Source organism: Aquarana catesbeiana, linkage group LG03 (genome assembly GCF_042186555.1).
Source record: "Aquarana catesbeiana isolate 2022-GZ linkage group LG03, ASM4218655v1, whole genome shotgun sequence".
NCBI classification, from domain to species: domain Eukaryota; kingdom Metazoa; phylum Chordata; class Amphibia; order Anura; family Ranidae; genus Aquarana; species Aquarana catesbeiana.
The window spans coordinates 122,095,169-122,115,701 of NC_133326.1; the positions used below are offsets into that span (position 1 = coordinate 122,095,169).

General features: G+C 43.4%; 1 protein-coding gene across 1 annotated transcript in view; it reads right to left on the bottom strand.

The window, feature by feature from the left end:
• Positions 1-20,533, bottom strand: part of VPS13C (vacuolar protein sorting 13 homolog C) — a 548,274-nt gene that overhangs the window by 277,031 nt on the left and 250,710 nt on the right. The window contains exons 37-38 of the mRNA XM_073619118.1: positions 19,574-19,875; positions 14,029-14,176 (exon numbers count right to left, since the gene is read on the bottom strand). Coding sequence (XP_073475219.1) covers positions 14,029-14,176; positions 19,574-19,875 — 450 coding nt within the window. The remainder of the gene's footprint in view (positions 1-14,028; positions 14,177-19,573; positions 19,876-20,533) is intronic.

The window sequence follows — 20,533 nt, forward strand, 5'->3', positions numbered from 1 at the left end:
ATCACCGCGAAGGTCAGATCGAGGGCAGTAATTTTAGCAGTAGACCTCCTCTGTAAATCTAAAGTGGTAACCTGTAAAGGCTTTTAAAAATGTATTTATTTTGTTGCCACTGCACGTTTGTGCGCAATTTTAAAGCATGTCATTGGATATAATAGATGGGGAAATGGCGCTACCCTATATGTGTCTTATAATGATTACCTATGTCATAAAATTAACGAGGATATTACTATCCCAATGTTTCTACCACACTGTACTTAATTCCATAAAAGTGCATTAGGTTTGTAAAAATAATAATACTGAGTGATAATGGTGTCCAGTGTCTAAACTGTGACAATATGTCCCTTTGGCAGACGCCCTTAATGTGTGGTAATGTGTAACATCCAGAGACAAAATCCCTTTAAAAAGAATATCACTAGCGGTGCAAACTCAAACAGGTCTCAATGTGTACATACATTATATACAGTACAAGAATTAGTGTTTCAAGGTGGAATGTTTGTGGAGTGCCACCACTTACTACACCTATATATTCGAAACCTGTACCCTGCATGGGCTAATTGTGATTAGAGCATAGAAAAGATTATATGTATCTCAAACCGTATGTGCTGTGACCTGTTTAAAATAGAATATACATATATCAAAACTGCATTTGCAACTATATAATTGTGACAAGAGAGCTATAAAAAAACTATGAACAGAGTCCAATGGATCAAAAATAAATAAAAAATAATAAGTAAATTATAAAGCGTCCCGACTGTGTGCAGTCCAAACTTTTTTTTAAAAAAGTGGGTGAATATGTCAACGGTGACTTCTGTGCTCTTCAGAGACAAGAAAAATTGGTGACTCCAGGTGCTCCCCCCCCAATGTGATCCCCACTCACCAAAAGTAGTCACCCCTGCAGGGGTAGCAGGCATAGAGTGGGTTTCTAGAGTGAAGATTCCTGTGTATTTCCTGGTTGCCTCCGGTTGTCCGTGGGTGTATCCCAATGGCTCGGTGTGGGGTCTCCAGCAGGCTTTGTTCAGGGATGGGCTCCTCCGTATTTCCTCAGTAGATCAATGTGTTTTCTTGAAATTGTGCAGATGCTGAATGCAGATCCTCCTTCCTTCTGGCTCACAGCACCGCCAGAAGGAAGGAGGATCTGCATTCAGCATCTGCACAATTTCAAGAAAACACATTGATCTACTGAGGAAATACGGAGGAGCCCATCCCTGAACAAAGCCTGCTGGAGACCCCACACCGAGCCATTGGGATACACCCACGGACAACCGGAGGCAACCAGGAAATACACAGGAATCTTCACTCTAGAAACCCACTCTATGCCTGCTACCCCTGCAGGGGTGACTACTTTTGGTGAGTGGGGATCACATTGGGGGGGAGCACCTGGAGTCACCAATTTTTCTTGTCTCTGAAGAGCACAGAAGTCACCGTTGACATATTCACCCACTTTTTTAAAAAAAGTTTGGACTGCACACATTCGGGACGCTTTAGAATTTACTTATTATTTTTTATTTATTTTTGATCCATTGGACTCTGTTCATAGTTTTTTTATAGCTCTCGTCACAATTATATAGTTGCAAATGCAGTTTTGATATATGTATATTCTATTTTAAACAGGTCACAGCACATATGGTTTGAGATACATATAATCTTTTCTATGCTCTAATCACAATTAGCCCATGCAGGGTACAGGTTTCGAATATATAGGTGTAGTAAGTGGTGGCACTCCACACACATTCCACCTTGAAACACTAATTCTTGTACTGTATATAATGTATGTACACATTGAGACCTGTTTGAGTTTGCACCGCTAGTGATATTCTTTTTAAAGGGATTTTGTCTCTGGATGTTACACATTACCACACATTAAGGGCGTCTGCCAAAGGGACATATTGTCACAGTTTAGACACTGGACACCATTATCACTCAGTATTATTATTTTTACAAACCTAATGCACTTTTATGGAATTAAGTACAGTGTGGTAGAAACATTGGGATAGTAATATCCTCGTTCATTTTATGACATAGGTAATCATTATAAGACACATATAGGGTAGCGCCATTTCCCCATCTATTATATCCAATACCCGAATAGTCCCACCAGGGACTTACTAGGGGAGGCTGCAAACCCTGCCATTCCTAAGCGCGGACTAATCACATATATTAAAGCATGTCATGTTTGGTATCCATGTACTCGGCCTAAGATCATCTTTTTTATTTTATCAAACATTTGGGCAATATAGTGTGTTTTAGTGCATTAAAATTTAAAAAAGTGTGTTTTTTCCCCAAAAAATACGTTTGAAAAATCGATGTGCAAATACTGTGTGAAAAAAAAAAATGAAACACCCACCATTTTATTCTGTAGGGCATTTGCTTTAAAAAAATATATCATGTTTGGGGGTTCAAAGTAATTTTCTTGCAAAAAAAATAATTTTTTCATGTAAACAAAAAGTGTCAGAAAGGGCTTTGTCTTCAAGTGGTTAGAAGAGTGGGTGATGTGTGACATAAGCTTTTAAATGTTGTGCATAAAATGCCAGGACAGTTCAAAACCCCCCCAAATGACCCCATTTTGGAAAGTAGACACCCCAAGCTATTTGCTGAGAGGCATGTCGAGTGCATGGAATATTTTATATTGTGACACAAGTTGCGGGAAAGAGACAAATTTTTTTTTTTTTTGCACAAAGTTGTCAGTAATGATATATTGCTCAAACATGGCATGGGAATATGTGAAATTACACCCCAAAATACATTCTGTTGCTTCTCCTGAGTACAGGGATGCCACATGTGTGAGACTTTTTGGGAGCCTAGCCGCGTACGGGACCCCGAAAACCAAGCACCGCCTTCAGGCTTTCTAAGGGCGTAAATTTTTGATTTCACTCTTCACTGCCTATCACAGTTTCAGAGGCCATGGAATGCCCAGGTGGCACAACCCCCCCCCCCCCAAATGACCCCATTTTGGAAAGTAGACACCCCAAGCTATTTGCTGAGAGGTATAGTGAGTATTTTGCAGACCTCACTTTTTGTCACAAAGTTTTGAAAATTGAAAAAAGAAAAAAAAAAATTTTTTTCTTTTCTTTCTTCATTTTCAAAAACAAATAAGAGCTGCAAAATACTCACCATGCCTCTCAGAAAATAGCTTGGGGTGTCTACTTTACAAAATGGGGTCATTTGGGGGGGGGGGGTTGTGCCACCTGGGCATTCCATGGCCTCCGAAACTGTGATAGGCAGTGACAACTTTGTGCAAAAAAAATAAATAAATAAATTTGTCACTTTCCCGCAACTTGTGCCAAAATGTAAAATATTCCATGGACTCAACATGCCTCAAAGCAAATAGCTTGGGGTGTCTACTTTCCAAAATGGGGTCATTTGGGGGGGTTTTGTGCCATCTGGGCATTTTATGGCCTTCAAAACTGTGATAGGTAGTGAGGAGTAAAATCAAAAATTTACGCCCTTAGAAATCCTGAAGGCGGTGATTGGTTTTCGGGGTCCCGTACGCGGCTAGGCTCCCAAAAAGTCCCACACATGAGGTATCCCCATACTCAGGAGAAGCAGCTGAATGTATTTTGGGGTGCAATTCCACATATGCCCATGGCCTGTGTGAGCAATATATCATTTAGTGACAACTTTTTTTTTTTTTTTTGTTGTCATTATTCAATCACTTGGGACAAAAAAAATTAATATTCAATGGGCTCAACATGCCTCTCAGCAATTTCCTTGGGGTGTCTACTTTCCAAAATGGGGTCATTTGGGGGGGTTTTGTACCGACCTGCCATTTTAACACCTCAAGAAATGACATAGGCCGTCAAACTAAAAGCTGTGTAAATTCCAGAAAATGTACCCTAGTTTGTAGACGCTATAAATTTTGCGCAAACCAATAAATATACGCTTATTGACATTTTTTTTTACCAAAGACATGTGGCCGAATACATTTTGGCCTAAATGTATGACTAAAATTGAGTTTATTGGATTTTTTTTTATAACAAAAAGTAGAAAATATCATTTTTTTTCAAAATTTTCGGTCTTTTTCCGTTTATAGCGCAAAAAATAAAAACCGCAGAGGTGATCAAATACCATCAAAAGAAAACTCTATTTGTGGGAAGAAAAGGATGCAAATTTTGTTTGGGTACAGCATTGCATGACCGCTCAATTAGCAGCTAAAGCGACGCAGTGCCAAATTGTAAAAAGTGCTCTGGTCAGGAAGGGGGTAAATCCTTCCGGGGCTGAAGTGGTTAAGGCCATGCACCAACTGGTCTGCCATCTCTACGCAGACCGGAGGAGACTGTTGCTTCTCCAATTCATGGTGCAACAACTTTGCCCATTCAGTAAGCGTCTGCGACACCAAGGCCGTGGCCAGCACAGGTCGTAACGCTGGCCCCACTACCGTAAACATGGACCGGGCCACTGCCTCGGCCCTCCAGTTGGCAGGATCCTTGAAGGCAGGAGTCCCTTCTACCGAAATCGTGGTTAATTTATTTAACCTGGATACTGGGAGGGTCAACGACCGGAGGAGACGTCCTTTTCAGGAGGCTCTCGTCAAAGGGGTAACGCACCACCATTCTTCTTGGGACTGAAAAGACCCGTTGCGAACTTCCCCATTTTCCTTGTAGATGAACTTATCAAAATAAGTCAAATACGGAAACACCTTAGGCGTGCGGGCCGGTCTGCGGGACCCAAAAAGGGACCGCCACCTCAGCAGAGGTTCCTGTTGCATCCTGTATCCTCAGGGTATCCCGCACCGCAGTGATAAGTGCTTCTACTAGCGCTTTTTTCCTGCGCTAATGCGGACACAGAGTCATTCTCACTGTCCGAACGGTCTTGGTCCGCATCCTCTGACACGTCAGAACAGGGGCCGCCAGTCACCACGGGACCCGAGTCTGAATCAGAGCTCTCCCCAGAAGACAGGGGGGAAGGGGGCATTTTTTACCCCTTGCGCCCGCACACCACTTCCACCCTGGCAAAAAAGGTCTCTGGGATCGCCGACAAAGCGTCCATAGGCACCGCATTTTTTGCAGGTGAGCCGGTTGCAATAGAAGGGATGTCTGGGGAAGAAGCACCAGCTTCTAACGAAATGCTGACACTCACTCACCTGCCACAACTTAGGGACTTAAAGAGGAGTTCCAGTCAAAAAAAAAAAAAAAAATTAAAAGTCAGCAGCTACAAATACTGCAGCTGCTGACTTTTAACCACTTAAGGACCGGACCATTATGCTGCTTAAGGACCAGAGGACTTTTTCCAATTTGGCACTACGTCGCTTTAACTGCAAATTGCGCGGTCATGCAATGCTGTACCCAAACAAAATTTGCGTCCTTTTCTTCCCACAAATAGAGCTTTCTTTTGATGGTATTTGATCACCTCTGCAGTTTTTATTTTTTGCGCTATAAACACAAAAAGACCGAAAATTTTGAAAAAAAAAAAATGATATTTTCTACTGTTTGTTATAAAAAAAATCCAATAAACTCAATTTTAGTCATACATTTAGGCCAAAATGTATTCTGCCACATGTCTTTGGTAAAAAAAAATGTCAATAAGCGTATATTTATTGGTTTGCGCAAAAGTTATAGCGTCTACAAACTAGGGTACATTTTCTGGAATTTACACAGCTTTTAGTTTATGACTGCCTATGTCATTTCTTGAGGTGCTAAAATGGCAGGGCAGTACAAAACCCCCCCAAATGACCCCATTTTGGAAAGTAGACACCCCAAGGAAATTGCTGAGAGGCATGTTGAACCCATTGAATATTTATTTTTTTTGTCCCAAGTGATTTATTTACAAAAAGTTGTCACTAAATGATATATTGCTCACACAGGCCATGGGCCAATGTGGAATTGCACCCCAAAATACATTCAGCTGCTTCTCCTGAGTACGGGGATACCTCATGTTTGGGACTTTTTGGGAGCCTAGCCGCGTACGGGGCCCTGAAAACCAATCACCGCCTTCAGGATTTCTAAGGGCGTAAATTTTTGATTTCACTCCTCACTACCTATCACAGTTTTGAAGGCCATAAAATGCCCAGATGGCACAAAACCCCCCCAAATGACCCCATTTTGGAAAGTAGACACCCCAAGCTATTTGCTGAGAGGCATGTTGAGTCCATGGAATATTTTATATTTTGACACAAGTTGCGGGAAAGTGACAAATTTTTTTTTTTTTTTTTTTGCACAAAGTTGTCACTAAATGATATATTGCTCACACAGGCCATGGGCATATGTGGAATTGCACCCCAAAATACATTTAGCTGCTTCTCCTGAGTATGGGGATACCACATGTGTGGGACTTTTTGGGATCCTAGCTGCGTACGGGGCCCCGAAAACCAATCACCGCCTTCAGGATTTCTAAGGTTGTACATTTTTGATTTCACTCTTCACTGCCTATCACAGTTTCAGAGGCCATGGAATGCCCAGGTGGCACAAACCCCCCCCAAATGACCCCATTTTGTAAAGTAGACACCCCAAGCTATTTTCTGAGAGGCATGGTGAGTATTTTGCAGCTCTCATTTGTTTTTGAAAATGAAGAAAGAGAAGAAAAAAAAATTTTTTTTTCTTTTTTCAATTTTCAAAACTTTGTGACAAAAAGTGAGGTCTGCAAAATACTCACTATACCTCTCAGCAAATAGCTTGGGGTGTCTACTTTCCAAAATGGGGTCATTTGGGGGGGTTTTGTGCCACCTGGGCATTCCATGGCCTCGAAACTGTGATGGGCAGTGAAGAGTAAAATCAAAAATTTACGCCCTTAGAAAGCCTGAAGGCGGTGCTTGGTTTTCGGGGTCCCGTACGTGGCTAGGCTCCCAAAAAGTCTCACACATGTGGTATCCCCGTACTCAGAAGAAGCAACAGAATGTATTTTGGGGTGTAATTTCACATATTCCCATGCCATGTTTGAGCAATATATCATTTAGTGACAACTTTGTGCAAAAAAAAAAAAATTTGTCTCTTTCCCACAACTTGTGTCACAATATAAAATATTCCATGGACTCGACATGACTCTCAGCAAATAGCTTGGGGTGTCTACTTTCCAAAATGGGGTCATTTGGGGGGGGGGGGGGGTTTGAACTGTCCTGGCATTTTATGCACAACATTTAGAAGCTTATGTCACACATCACCCACTCTTCTAACCACTTGAAGACAAAGCCCTTTCTGACACTTTTTGTTTACATGAAAAAATTATTTTTTTTTGCAAGAAAATTACTTTGAACCCCCAAACATTATATATTTTTTTAAAGCAAATGCCCTATAGATTAAAATGGTGGGCGTTTCATTTTTTTTTCACACAGTATTTGCGCAGCGATTTTTCAAACGCATTTTTTGGGGAAAAAACACACTTTTTAAAATTTTAATGCACTAAAACACACTATATTGCCCAAATGTTTGATGAAATAAAAAAGATGATCTTAGGCCGAGTACATGGATAGCAAACATGACATGCTTTAAAATTGCGCACAAACGTGCAGTGGCGACAAACTAAATACATTTTTAAAAGCCTTTACAGGTTACCACTTTAGATTTACAGAGGAGGTCTACTGCTAAAATTACTGCACTCGACCTGACGTTCGCGGTGACACCTCACATGCATGGTGCAATTGCTATTTATATTTTTACGCCAGACCGACGCTTGCGTTCGACTTTGCTCGCCTTATTTTTAAACTGTTCCTTTCATTTTTTTTTTTTTTTTTAATCATTTTTATTGTTATCTCAGGGAATGTAAATATCCCCTATGATAGCAATAGGAAGTGACAGGTACTCTTTTTTGAAAAAATTGGGGTCTATTAGACCCTAGATCTCTCCTCTGCCCTCAAAGCATCTGACCACACCAAGATTGGTGTGATAAAATGCTTTCCCAATTTCCCAATGGCGCTGTTTACATCTGAAGAAATCTAAGTCATGAAATGCTCGTAGCTTCCGGTTTCTTAGGCCATAGAGATGTTTGGAGCCACTCTGGTCTCTGATCAGCTCTATGGTCAGCTGGCTGAATCACCGGCTGCATTCTCAGGTTCCCTGTTGAGACAGGAGAGCCAGAGAAGAACACGGAAGACGGTGGGGGGCATTTCCTCCCACTGCTTGTAAAAGCAGTCTAGAGGCTAATTAGCCGCTAGGATTCCTTTTATATGAAAGCCGACCGCTGGCTGAAAAGAATGATACCAAGATGATACCTAAACCTGCAGGCATCATTCTGGTATCACCACTCAAATTCGTCAATGGCGTACCTGAAGACAAAAAAATGGTTAACAATAAAACACAGTAAACGGTAAAGTATAAAAAATTGCATACCTGAAAAGCAAACGTGATAAAACATAATAACAATAAAACATTGCAGAATAGAATACAGTTTTATTATATATATATTTTTTTTTACACTTTTTTTTGTAACTAACTTTTATAACTGTAACCGGTTCCAGGTTCGGGTCTCTCAAAATGCGATGGCATCTTGGGAGACCCTGTGAAAGTGTGCCTAGTCTGTGCAATGCTGTACCCTACGCTAATACTCAACTAGTGAATGGTAGCGTTCAAAACATTCACCAATGCAAAGACCAGGATTGTCAGGACAGGAGGGACAATAATAGCGGGTGTCACGCCTATATCCGCGCTTGCTGCAGACACGACATTTTTTGGGGGGGGGTTCGTTGGGTAGGGGTACTCGGGAGGACATAAAGAAAATGCCTCTCATGCAGCCGACTGCATTTGGTTGGGGATGTGAATGGGGAAAGTACGGGCGCTGCAGAAGTGGTGGATTCCCAATTAGGATTGGCGAATGCAGCAGGAAGGGCACTATGGGCACGACGGGCCTGTTTGTCTTCTTCTTGGTGGCAGCGGGACACTACTTGTGCTTGCCGTCTCACCAGCTTGAACTGCACTTATGGGACTCGCCACCTCACCAAGTGTTACTGCAGTGCTGGTTTGACTACGACCGGGGTGTACTAGGCCACTGGTGCTTGCCAGTTCACCAAAACGCTACCAAAAAAAACTGTTAGCGATCGCAGGGATCAGGCCTGACTCTGCGAACGCTACAGTTATGCGTTTAGTGTTTTGTAAGTGACAGTGATCGATCGATACTGCACTTGGGTGGGGTGGGCTGGGCCAGGCGGAGGGGTCAAAACGCAGGTGCTAGCAGGTATCTGGGCTGATCCCGCTAACACTGCGTTTTTGGGAACCCTAAACTGCTGGGGACGCTAGTATAGATCTGATCGGATCAGATATTGATCCGTTCAGATACTATACCACTAAGGGAGGTGTATGTGGGTGCGTGCGTGGGTGTTAGCGCTACTGGCGCTAACCTAACGCTGCTTGGGGCTGGTGCTTACCAGTTCACCAAAATGCTACCAAAAAAACTGTTAGCGATCGCAGGGATCAGGCCTGACTCTGCGAACGCTGCAGTTATGCGTTTAGTGTTTTGTAAGTGACAGTGATCGATCGATACTGCACTTGAGTGGGCTGGGCTGGGCCGGGCGGAGGGGTAAAACGCAGGTGCCAGCAGGTATCTGGGCTGATCCCGCTAACACTGCGTTTTTGGGAACCCTAAACTGCTGGGGACGCTAGTATAGATCTGATCGGATCAGATATTGATGCGTTCAGATACTATACCACTAAGGGAGGCGTATGCTGCGTGCGTGGGTGTTAGCGGTACTGGCTCTAATCTGACGCTGCCTGGGGCGACGCATATCACCGCCGGGCGATCAGGGGGCTAAACCTTTATTCGGTAATAAACGACTGGGGGGCCCTGACACTATAAAAAATAAACGAACTAACCAGCATCACCCGTAACAGTTATACGGTGATCAGTGGTGAAAGGGTTAACTAGGGGGCAATCAAGGGGTTAAAACATTTATAAGATAGTATATGGGGGTCCCTGTCACTATAAAACGCTGACGGCGAACCTAAATGTTTACGTCCCTAACTAGCGTCACCAGTGACACTAATACAGCGATCAGAAAAATTATCACTTAGCGACGGGGTGATCAAGGGGTTAAAACTTTATTAGGGGGGGGGTTAGGGGGGTACCCTAGACCTACAGGGGGCTAATACTAACTGCCCTAACACAGTAACTGTCACAAACTGACACCATGCAGTAATCAGAAAAAAAAAAAAAAAAAACTGCTTCGTGTCAGTGTGAAAGGGGGGGGAGGGGTGATTAGGGGGTGATCGGGGGGTAAAGGGGGGTGTTATGTGTGCCTGGCATGTTCTACTGTGATGTGTGTGTGTGTTGTGCACTCACATTTCAGTCTTCTCTCCTTGGCGCTGGAACGGAAACTGCCGAGCCCAGGAGAGATGACATCACATCCTCTGCCTCTGTGTACTACACAGAGGCAGGGGAAGCATCTCATTGGCTGGGAGCGATCGCGAGGGGGGGGGGGGCACGATCGGATGGCCTCCCCCTCATCTCTGATCGCTGCCAAGGGCACCTCAGGCACCAGGGGGGGGGGTCCGATCGCGGGAAGACAATCACGTACCAGGTACGTGATTTTGCCTGCCCGTGCCATTCTGCTGGTATATCAGCGTGAGGCGGTCGTCAAGTGGTTAACTGGACACTTACCTGTCCAGAAGCCCCGCTCGTCTCCCCCTCCGTTCAGCGGCGCCGGCATTGCAACTGTGGGCGCCGGGCTGTGGCTTCACAGCCTGGCACCCACTGCGCATGCGCGAGCGGCGCCGCGATTGGCTGCTCAGTCACCTGGGACCTGTAATGTGTCCCAGATGATTGACAGGAGGGAGGGAGCAGAGCCGAGCCCTTCCTGTGCCGAGGGGGAAGTGATGTCACCAGCCCAGGCACTGGAAGAGGCAGACTATGAGGGACCCCCTAGCAACAGGTATTTAGAGGCAAGTAAAAAAAAAAAAAAAAATATCCAAATGTTTTTTTGTATTTTTTTTTAGGATTTTTCATGTAGTTTTTTTTTTTTGGGTGGAACCCCACTTTAAGACAAGGTACACAAATCCCACCCTCATAGCTGCTCACAGACTGAGGGGCCCCTCCACAGGACTCACCACCCTGACCGAGTGCTGCCACTGACCGCTTTGCCCTGTTTCAGTCACAAAGTGCACAGAGTGAAAACCGCGCTGTTCTGAGGTACACAGACCCAGCACTAGAAGTAAAAACACGCTGAGGCTACAGGAAAATGGCCGCCGGCCATCCTTAGCACAAAAATCACCAAGAAAATGGCCGCCGAACCTTCTAGAAAATGGCTGACAGCCCATACACTGCATAAGACTACAGGAAAATGGCCGCGGCCTCTCCTGAGGTAAATTTACTCGGGCACCTCACAGCGCAGAAAAAAGGGGCGGCAAAGCAAAAACGGACTAACAGCCAGGGCAGCCCTGCCAAAGCTCGGAGCCCCCCCGGCCTAGGTACATACACCACACCTCATGCCCAATCACACAGCGGCCCCAGCAGGGGGAGGAGGGAATGAGGGATAGGGAGAGAGGAAGGAGAGAGAGAGAGAGAGAGAGAGAGAGAGAGAGAGAGACCCCCTAGTCGACCTCCCAGGGAATACCCAGCTGCTCTATTTTGCCGAGGTAGGGAGAGCCGTACTTACCCTTCCTGTCGGGATTGCTGGACGCATTCCACCACAGACCCATCACCCGAGCAGTACGGGGTGGCTGTTGGCCACAGCACACTGTGACACGGACAGCAGTAGCCCGGTCATACGTGTGCCCCAGAGCATATAGCTCACCGGCCGCCCCTGGAGCAGAAGGGGCATGTCGTGGCCAACCCAGCGCGTAGCTAGGGTCTGCTCACGCTCGATGGCTAGGCTGGGGAGACTACAAGGATCTATATTATCCAGCCTGTCACCCAGCCGGCTGTTGATTGTAGATCACAGGATCAAAAATTGTAGACACCCCTCAGGGAGCCAGGCCCTTCTCCTACACTAGGCAGAAAAAAACTGAGCTGCAGGAAGCAGGGTGAGGCGTTATAGCCAGAGGGACCGTCCCCTGGGCGGTGCTGTGCAGTCTTGCCGTTTTTACATGTGTTACATGTTCTGCCTAGTCCTCTCCTGAAGGTGGCGTGATAACCCTAAGGTCAAGAATTAAGGAGCTGTGACCGTCAATGAACGAAAGAGAAAACCTGTTTTTTAAGTTTAGATTTTATTTAGAGAGATTTATTTTTGCACTTAGAAACAACCTGACACGCAAGGCGGAACAAACATTAATCCAATAAGAGAAAAAGGAGCGGCCATCTCAGAGACAAAAGAAACAAACAGTATCCACAAAAGACTATCGGTACATTTGACATAATGGTGCCCCAATATTGCAGATTACGACCAGATAGGATTAGTTTAACAACTCAGAAAGGCATTTGGAGATTTAGGAAAGAGTAGGGTACATATAATCTATTAAAGAGTATATATGTCAGCGCTAGTCAGAATATAAGCAACTTAAATATAGATTTATATACATGCAACCTGAAAAATCGTGTGAAAATAATATGCAGTGCTCAAAAATAACCTAAAGATAATTTAACAATTAAATAGCGCTTTGTGTATAAATTACACAAATGATAATAATATAGTCCAAATATGTAAATCCACTCAGCGAAGAATCCTCCAACTTGTAGTCCATTTCCATCACCAAGCGTGACAGTGCCCCCCCTCCCACATAGGCAGAGGACCAAAGGAACATATAGAGCTGTATTCTGAATAGACAAGCTCCCTGCTCATCTCCCCCTAAGCTCCCTTGCAAGAGCAGAGGAGGTAAATCACTAGACTGAGCATACTCCAGAAGAAGACTTGCATACTCCAAGTGATGCTTTGGTACCACTAGTGCTCAATTCTGGGAAGTTCGGGATCTATCCAAATCTCTGGAAAGTTTGAACAGTTTGTTGGATATTGACTGATAAGATATGCGCCTTTCAGTAGAAGGTTGTCCAGATACCCCATTATGGGTATGCCCTGCGAAAGTATCAGGACTAACCCCTTGTTTAAAACTTAAAGTGCAGAGGACACACTAAAAGTAAGAGCTATGAATTAGTAGTGTTGCTTGCCACAGCAAAAGGAGAGTAGTGTTGATGCCCTGGAAGGATGAAGACATGCAAATGCGAATCTTTGATGTCCACTGAAGCCAGAAAGTCTCCCAGAGCGAAATATATATTTCATATGGAACTTTCTTACTTGAAAGAAAAAATGTCAAAACCATGTTCCACAGAGTGCTTGTGCCCCCCATATATTGAGTCACAGCACAGCTCCTCATGGTGCCTGTGGTAATGAAGAGTCTACAAGGTATTAAACCCTGGAAGAGATAAAACAAGGCAGTACAAGCTCCACAGAAAAGAGGGGCAAAGCCCTTGTTACTTACTGCAATGGTGGTCTGGAGAAAAACCCGTGGCTAACAAACTGCAGCAAGGTACCAGAAGTTGCAAAGTAGGGCCCAGTGGGAATGTCACATTCCAGACAGTCTTTGCCCCTCCGGTGGGCATACTCCAAAGGAGTCTTTAGGGACAGTATTATACCAGGTGGGTGTATCATGGTCCTGGACCCGTGTTCAACACAGTGGCCAACACAGCACACAGGGTGTCTGGAGAGGGCCACAAGCAGAGTCCAGTGCCAGAAGGACATATTACAGGCAAACCCTGCATCTTCATCATGGTGGGGTCCAGGTATAGCCTTCAAGGCAGTGTCAAGGATGATCCAATCCAGAAAACTGGAAAGGGAGCTCTCTTGGGTCTGCAGTCAACAAATATTGACTAAAGGAAAAAATGCAATGATAAAAAAGGAACAAAAAATGTTTTGCTTTTCTCTGAGGAGAAAGGATGTCCATTCTCCTAGGACACTAGCAAAAAACTAAAGCATGATGGGAGAGGAATGGGTTATACTGACAATTTGTTTTGAGTGCCCAATTCTCCTGTAGGTGGCAGTATAGCCAATAGGGCTCAGGATTCCTTATGACCCAGTGTTCCATAACGCACATTAACACAGGTGAATGTGTGTACACACAACGCGCAAATCTGTGTAAACCTATGACATCAAAACACATGCATTTAAATTTTAATGAAATATTCCACATACCAGCCAAAACTATTTGTGACAAAGTACTCCGCATTTAAATGAACACTCACATTTAAGGAATTAAGGTGACCTTTCACTTCTAAGACAGGAATCTGATGGTACCATGATGCTGCAAGATTTCGATTAACTGCTAAACTCAGGTTGATAGGATAGAGCATCTGTATATCAGACTGAGATGGAGTGCTGCTCAACACTGTTCTGCAGAGAAGTAGAAAAAATATTTTTAAAGGGGAATCATAACAACTTTGAATCAGTGCTGGTTCACAAAGGGGCGGCTTCAAAGATGTCCGACTCTGAAGCCACCTCGCACAGGGCGACCTCAGCGCGGCTTGTAAATTACTTCTTTAATAGAAGTCAATGCAAGCCGCTCTGAAGTCACCCCAAAGTAGTGCAGGAACCTTTTTCTAAGTCGGAGTGACTTGAGTCACTTTATTAGAACGGTTCCATTGCACTGCATGGAGCGTGACTTGTCGCCCCTGTGTTAACCAGGACTCAGTGTTTTTCAGTTTGTTTTAAGTTCAAAAGTATAAAACAGTCTATATATTTATATATATACACCCTGTTTCCCCGAAAATAAGACCTAGCGTGATTGTCGGTGATTGCTGCCCTACCCCCCAAGAAAAGCCCTACCATGAAAATAAAACCTACAAGGAATTTAACTAGGGCTTATTTGGGGGCTAGGGCTTATATTGCAGCCATCACGACAATCACGCATATATATATGTGTGTGTGTGTGTGTGTGTGTGTGTGTGTGTGTGTGTGTGTGTGTGTGTGTGTGTGTGTGTGTACTGTGTGTGTACTGTGTGTGTACTGTGTGTGTACTGTGTGTGTGTATATACACACAAAGGCATACACTATATTACCAAAAGTATGCACGCCTTTACATGAACTTTAATGGTGTCTTAGTCCATAGGGTTCAATATTGAGTTGGCCCACCTTCCACCTCTCTTCTGGGAAGGCTGTCCACAAGGTTTAGGAGTGTGTCTATGGGAATGTTTAACCATTCTTTCAGTGCATTTGTGAGGTCAGGCACTGATGTTGGACGAGAAGGTCTGGGGTGAGGTCAGGACTCTGTGCAGGCCAGTCACGTTTCTCCACTCCAAACTTGCTCATTCATGTCTTTATGGACCTTGCCTTGTGCACTGGTGAGCAGTCATGTTGGAACAGGAAGGGGCCATCCCCAAACTGTTACCACAAAGTTGGGAGCATGGAATTGTCCAAAAGGTCTTGGTATACTAATGCCTTAAGAGTTCCCTTCACTGGAACTAAGGGGCCAAGCCCAACCCTTGAAAAACAACCCCACACCATAATCCCCCCTCCACCAAATTATTTGGACCAGTGCACAAAGCAAGGTCCATAAAGATATGGCTGAGCGAGTTTGGACCTTAACTCAACTGATAGAACACATTGGGGAAGAATTTGAGCGTAGACTGCGAGCCAGGCCTTCTCATCCAACATCAGTGCCTGACTTCACAAACTTTCACGTTCTTGTCGAAAAATACTTATAATTTATATGTAATATTTCCTATTTACTGGAATTATATTTTGCCTATACCACAATAAAAAAAATCCACAATGCATTCCCTTCAAAAAGGGGGAGTGGTAAAACTTACAAAGGGCAAAGTCTCTAGCTTCTTAATCATACATCACAGGATATAGGGTTAGCCTGTGGATTTTTTGCTGCCTGCTCCATATACTGCTGCTGGGGAAGAGAACACATCTCGTTGCGGAATATCAGGGATGGCCTGTATTTTTGCCAGTCAGCACTGGATTCTGGTTGGAGGACTCCAGGGTACTTGATAATGTCACTGGCAGGGTGCTCTATGGGGCCACGGCAGTGATCCACCTGAGGAGGGTTGGTGTCCCAGAAAGCCCTTTAAGGCATGCCTGCTGTGATTGCTGAAGATTGCGCTAAAATAGCCCTATCTGGCAAGCACCTTTTTGGGAGGAAGTCCCCATAGGTGGTTGTAATCATTAGTTTGCATTCTTTTTATACAGATGCAGTTAGGCAGTATGCTGCTTTGGCTGCATCAGTGCAGCCTATGCTGCACTGATGCAGGTCTCTTGACCAATTGGATTGCCTTACAACTTGATCTGGAACTCTGACGTGGAGGTCCCATATTTTGGAGGTTGCACCATAAGCCTTGTTGACGCACTGAGCATATGCCCATTTGAGTCCTCTCACTCCGGTAAGTCTCCTCACTAACCGGTGGTGGTTCTATTGTCTTCGTCCTCACCTCAACATTGATGTCACGTGGAATCCCACTTCTATTTACACAATTTGTTTTCATAGTTTTTTTTAAAAAAACTGCTATGTTTGTGTTTTAAAACAACTTTTGTATGATGGCATGTGGACTTTGGTTTAGGTGTGAATTTCACATCTCATGTTCATTATTATTAGTTTTTGTGGTCATTGCACAGTGTACATTAGTTTGTATACATACAGTCATGGCCGAAATTGTTGGCACCGCAGAAATTTTTCCAGAAAATCAAGTATTTCTCAAAGAAAAGTATTGCAGTAACACGTTTTGCTATACATTTGTTTATTCCCTTTGCGTGTATTGGAACAAAACAAAAAAAGGGAGGAAAAAAAGCAAATTGGACATAATGTCACACAAAACTCCAAAAATGGGCTGGTCACTATTCTTGGCACCCTTAACTTAATATTTGGTTGCACAGCCTTTGGAAAAAATAACTGAAACCAGTCGCTTCCTATAACCATCAATAAGCTTCTTAAACCTCTCACCCGGAATGTTGGACCACTCTTCCTTTGCAAACTGCTCCAGGTCTCTCTTATTGGAAGGGCGCTTTTTCCCAACAGCAATTTTAAGATCTCTCCACAGGTGTTCAATGTGATTTAGATCAGGACTCATTGCTGGCCACTTTAGAACTCTCCAGCGCTTTGTTGCCATCCATTTCTGGGTGCATTTGACGTATGTTTGGGGTCATTGTCCTGCTGGAAGACCCAAGATCTCGGACGCTAACCCAGCTTTCTGACACTGGGCTCTACAGTGCGACCCAAAATCCTTTGGTAATCCTCAGATTTCATGATGTCTTGCACACATTCAAGGCACCCAGTGCCAGAGGCAGCAAAACAACCCCTAAACATCATTGAACCTCCACCATATTTCACTGTAGGTACTGTGTTCTTTTTACTTTGTAGGCCTCATTCCGTTTTTGGTAAACAGTAGAATGATGTGCTTTACCAAAAAGCTCTATCTTGGTCTCATCTGTCCACAAGATGTTTTCCCAGAAGGATTTTGGCTTATTCAAGTACATTTTGGCAAACTGTAGTCTTGCTTTTTTATGTCTGTGTCAGCAGTGGGGTCCTCCTGGGTCTCCTGCCATAGCGTTTCATTTAATTTAAATGTTGACGGACAGTTTGCGCTGACACTGATGCTCCCTGAGCTTGCAGGACAGCTTGAATTTCTTTGGAACTTGTTTGGGGCTGCTTATTCACCATCCGGACTATCCTGCGTTGCAACCTTTCATCAATTTTTCTCTTCTGTCCACGCCCAGAGAGATTAGCTACAGTGCCACGGGTTGCAAACTTCTTGATAATGTTGCGCACTGTGGACAAAGGCAAATCTAGATCTCTGGAGATGGACTTGTAACCTTGAGATTGTTGATATTTTTCCACAATTTTGGTTCTCAAGTCCTCAGACAGTTCTCTTCTCCTCTTTCTGTTGTCCATGCTTAGTGTGGCACACACAGACACACAATGCAAAGACTAAGTGAACTTCTCTCCTTTTTATCTGCTTTCATGTGTGATTTTTATATTGCCCACACCTGTTACTTGCTCCAGGTGAGTTTAAAAGGAGCTTCACATGCTTGAAACAATCTTATTTATCCACAATTTTGAAAGGGTGCCAAGAATTTTGACCGCCCCATTTTTGGAATTTTATTTGACATTATGTCCAATTTGCTTTTTTTCCTCCCTTTTTTTGTTTTGTTCCAATACACACAAAGGGAATAAACATGTGTATAGCAAAACATGAGTTACTGCAATACTTTTCTGTGAGAAATACTTGATTTTCTGGAAACATTTCTGGGGGGGCCAACAATTTCGGCCATGACTGTGTATTTCCATGTTTTGAGCGCTGCACATAATTTCACTTTTTACTTATGCTGGGGAGTGCAACTGTGTCTGCAGTGGCCAAGCTACTCACTGCTAAGCAGGTTGCTACAATGATGTAGTGATGTTCAATGAGGGCAAGTTTGGCAGCACTCCCATATGCCTGGAGCACACGTGGAAACACTCTCCAGGTCCTCAGCTACTGGACACCCCTCTGCACAGACTCAGCAGCACTGGGAGTAGGGTATTTCTCTGCTAGGTGGAATTTATTACCTATTTAGGGTATTAACTAGTTTAGTAAGATATTATTCAGCATTTAAATTTGAGGCCTTAAATAGTCATTTGTTTTCTATAATGAATCAGTTGATAGATATGTTACATAGAATTGAAGATTAAATAAACTCCAAAAATGTAAAAAAAATAAAAAAAAATAAACAAATTAAGCCCATGTCCTTGGGATTTCTGTATACTGGATTATTTATTTATTTTAATCTCCAGGTCTCCTTAAGGTAGTATTGGACTGAAAAAAGACATGATATTTATGTTGCTGACACTGGTTACGAGAAGCCCTAATACATTTGATCAATCCAATACACGGTATGGCCACTGAAAAACATTATGTATAGTACAAAGGATTATTTATTATCAGAACCTTTACGGTAATAGGGTTCCAGTTTACTGATGTGTAATAAACAAAAATGGAGAAATGGGTACAAGGCATTCCAAATACTTCAGCTTCGTAGATAAACATTGTCGAGCAATGCAGTTAATTTTAAATCATAAGCAAAAAGCTTATTTTGGAGTTGTGCCCTTTACGCTGGATAACCCAACTGTTTATTTTTTTTGCACTATAATCCATTGGGTTAGTGTGATGTCTTCATTTGACTTCACACACCTGGTTTTCTGGGCAGAACTGAGAATTATGGGTGAGATTTCTTGCCAAAGTGATATAACTAGTCAACATGTGATTTAACTTCCATATAACCATGCCAAATTCTTCTTTTAAAAGGAGAATTCCAGCCTGGGCTCGTTTGGCTGGGCTTCTCCTAAGGGGCACAGGAGTGCAATTCGTTTTGCACTCCTGTGACCTGTTTTCAGCAGAGATCGGTCTGAAGTCCGCTCTCTGCTGACGTCACCAAGTTCAGCCCAGACACAGCGTCATCCCAACTTCAGAAGTGTGGATCTGCCAAGTGCCCGGACTGGTGGCAGTCTCAGCGAGCCGCTGAGACGGCCACTCCTCAGCTCAGCGCTCCAGTAAGCGTGAAGGAGCAGAGCAGGAGAGCTGCTGATTGACAGTCAGCAGCTCTCCTCTCAGGGAGGTGAGAGAACTGAGCCAACGGCCATGTTCGATGGCTTGGTTCTCAGTGAAGAGACACCGGGGCACAGATGCAGCACCACACTAGGTAAGTATGATTAGGGAAAAAAAACGAACCCACACTTCTACTTTAAGATGCCAGATGTTTAAACATGAACTGCACTTTTCTTCTAGGGTAACCTTTTCTACTAAATAATGCACTTACCTGGATAACTTAAACTCAGTCAAGCTGATGGTCATGCAATCTACAACTGGTGCAAGCTCTTGATCTGAAGATATCAGTTTAAATGTGTTCTGTATCTTGATTAACCCCAGATCTGCCACTAAGGCATTATTGGACACAGAAGACTGAGGGATAACTATCACTGGAGCGTTAAGATAAATATCCATATTCAACCGAAAACTCCTCTCTGCCAGGTCCTTCACACTTGTGGCCGCGCGGCGTGCTGCATGTGCTGTGGCTGCACTCAACCTCTCTTTTGCAGCTTGAAAGTTATTTAGGAATCCCTGTTAAAAAGTAAATTAAGGACAAATCACTATGCATCTAATAAACTACAAGAAGGGAAGATGCAACATTGGAGACTGCACATGAATTTTATATACATTTCATCACTAAAAACAGGAATATGCTTATCACCACTCATCAGATATAATTATAGCGGGCAAACCATGATTTGGAAAGGCATATTCCCAGTCTGGCTACAATGGTCTCCCACGTTTGAAATACAGTAGCAGACAGTGTCTATCACTATAAAAGTTAAAATCCATATTTTTTACTAGAAAATTACTTAGAACCCCCAAACACACACACACACACACACATATATATATATATATATATATATATTTATATTTATTTATTTATTTATAGCAGAGAATCTAGAGAATAAATTGGCGATTGTTGCAATATTTTATGTCACACGGTATTTGTGCAACGGTGTTTTAAACGCAACTTTATGGGAAAAGGGACACTTTCATGAATTTAAAAAAAACAAAATAGTAAAGTTAGCCCAATTTTTTTGTAAATTGTGAAAGATGATGTTACGCCAAGTAAATAGATAGCAAACATGTCACGCTTTATAATTGCACGCACTCGTGGAATGGCGACAAACTATGGTGCCTAAAAATCTCCATAGGTGACTATTTAAATTTTTTCTACGGTTAC